The sequence below is a fragment of the Zalophus californianus genome, chromosome 2 (genome assembly GCF_009762305.2).
Source record: "Zalophus californianus isolate mZalCal1 chromosome 2, mZalCal1.pri.v2, whole genome shotgun sequence".
Taxonomy (NCBI): domain Eukaryota; kingdom Metazoa; phylum Chordata; class Mammalia; order Carnivora; family Otariidae; genus Zalophus; species Zalophus californianus.
This window is the reverse complement of record NC_045596.1, coordinates 341,386-342,642: the sequence shown is the minus strand read 5'-3', so window position 1 is coordinate 342,642 and position 1,257 is coordinate 341,386. Positions and strand designations below refer to the sequence as shown.

Here is a 1,257-nt window from a genome sequence, read left to right as displayed (position 1 = left end):
GAGATGGGCGGTGCCGCGCAGGCGCGATCCGCGACCAGGCATCTACGCACGCGCACGCGCACCGGCCCGGCGCGGCGTTTTCCGGGTTGCGACGCGCCCCCGCGAGCCTACGTCACGGCGTCGGGGCGGAAGATGTTGCGGCTCGGGGCCGGCGGTTGCTGAGCGGACCCGGACGCAGCTGGACCCGAGCTCCCCGTTCCGGCGCCCGCTGCGGGGTCGCAGCCATGTCGCTGCTGCAGTCTGCGCTGGACTTCCTGGCAGGCCCGGGCTCTTTGGGCGGCGCTGCCGGCCGCGACCAGACTGACTTCGTGGGGCAGACGGTGGAGCTGGGCGAGCTGCGGCTGCGGGTGCGGCGAGTCCTGGCCGAGGGTGAGGCCCGGGCCGGGGGCGCGGGGCCCGCCGGCGGCGGCCATCGCGGGGCGGCCGGGCGCGGGGCTGGCCGGGAGGGGGCGGGGTCGGACCGGGCCAGGTGCGGAGCGGCCCCGCGGGCGTGGGTGGATGGGGGAGGGTCGCCGCGATGGGGAGCGGGGGAGGCCGACCCGGCGAGACCGCAGAGGGTGAGTGAGGCGGGGTCTGGGGCTGGGCACTTCTTTGACGGAGGCGCGGCAGATGAGGCAGGTGTGGGGCCGGCCTGCGGCCGCAGGACAGGCCGTGGCAGTGGGGGAGGAGGTGGTGCGCAGGTGAGGGGCCGCGGTGGGGCCGGAAGGAAGGGGACCCATGAGGCTGGGCAGTGCGCTGGGTGGGTGTGAGTCAGGGCCCTGGCCTCGCATCTGGGGCCGTTGTGGGGGTGATGGGACAGCCTGGATCTCTGGACATCGGGCTGACTTTTCTCAGTTCTCAGGATCCTGAGCGTGGGTGCTTGTGCCCCTTGGTGAAGGTGGTTGTCCTCCCTGGATGTTGGGATAGACGGTGCTCCTCTCGCCACCTGTTTGCCTTGCCCTGATCTCTGTTTGTGAGCCCACCCGAGTCAGGGCCTGCCCACAGTCGTGACCTGTCCAGAGCCTCGCAGGTTGGACTCGTCAGTCATGGAGGAATTTCCGGGTCATTCTTTAGTCACCTTTGTTTCTGCGCGCTCTCTCCAGCTTCCTGATGTCCTTTCTCTTCCTCACACAGAGTCTATTGCCAACGTCGGTGTGACCCCATTCTCTCCTCTGGATTTTCCTTACGTTTTGTCGGTGGCGCCCACAGGGGTATGTCACATTTTGCTAGCTGGGATGCTTACTAACTGAGCGTAGCTGGCTCTGGGGCTGGTGCTGG

General features: G+C 69.1%; 1 protein-coding gene across 6 annotated transcripts in view; it reads left to right on the top strand.

Annotated features, from left to right (window-relative positions):
• Positions 1-104: 104 nt before the first annotated feature.
• The window catches only part of GAK (cyclin G associated kinase), a 56,021-nt gene continuing 54,868 nt past the window's right edge, over positions 105-1,257 (top strand). For 5 of the 6 annotated variants that reach the window (XM_035726023.1, XM_035726022.1, XM_035726021.1 and 2 more), the window contains exon 1: positions 105-369. In XM_035726023.1, the coding sequence (XP_035581916.1) occupies positions 225-369 (145 nt within the window). In that variant the 5' untranslated portion in view covers positions 105-224. Of the gene's footprint in view, positions 370-493; positions 558-1,113; positions 1,191-1,257 lie in introns of those variants that run through there. The other variant, XM_035726019.1, reaches the window with a different exon arrangement.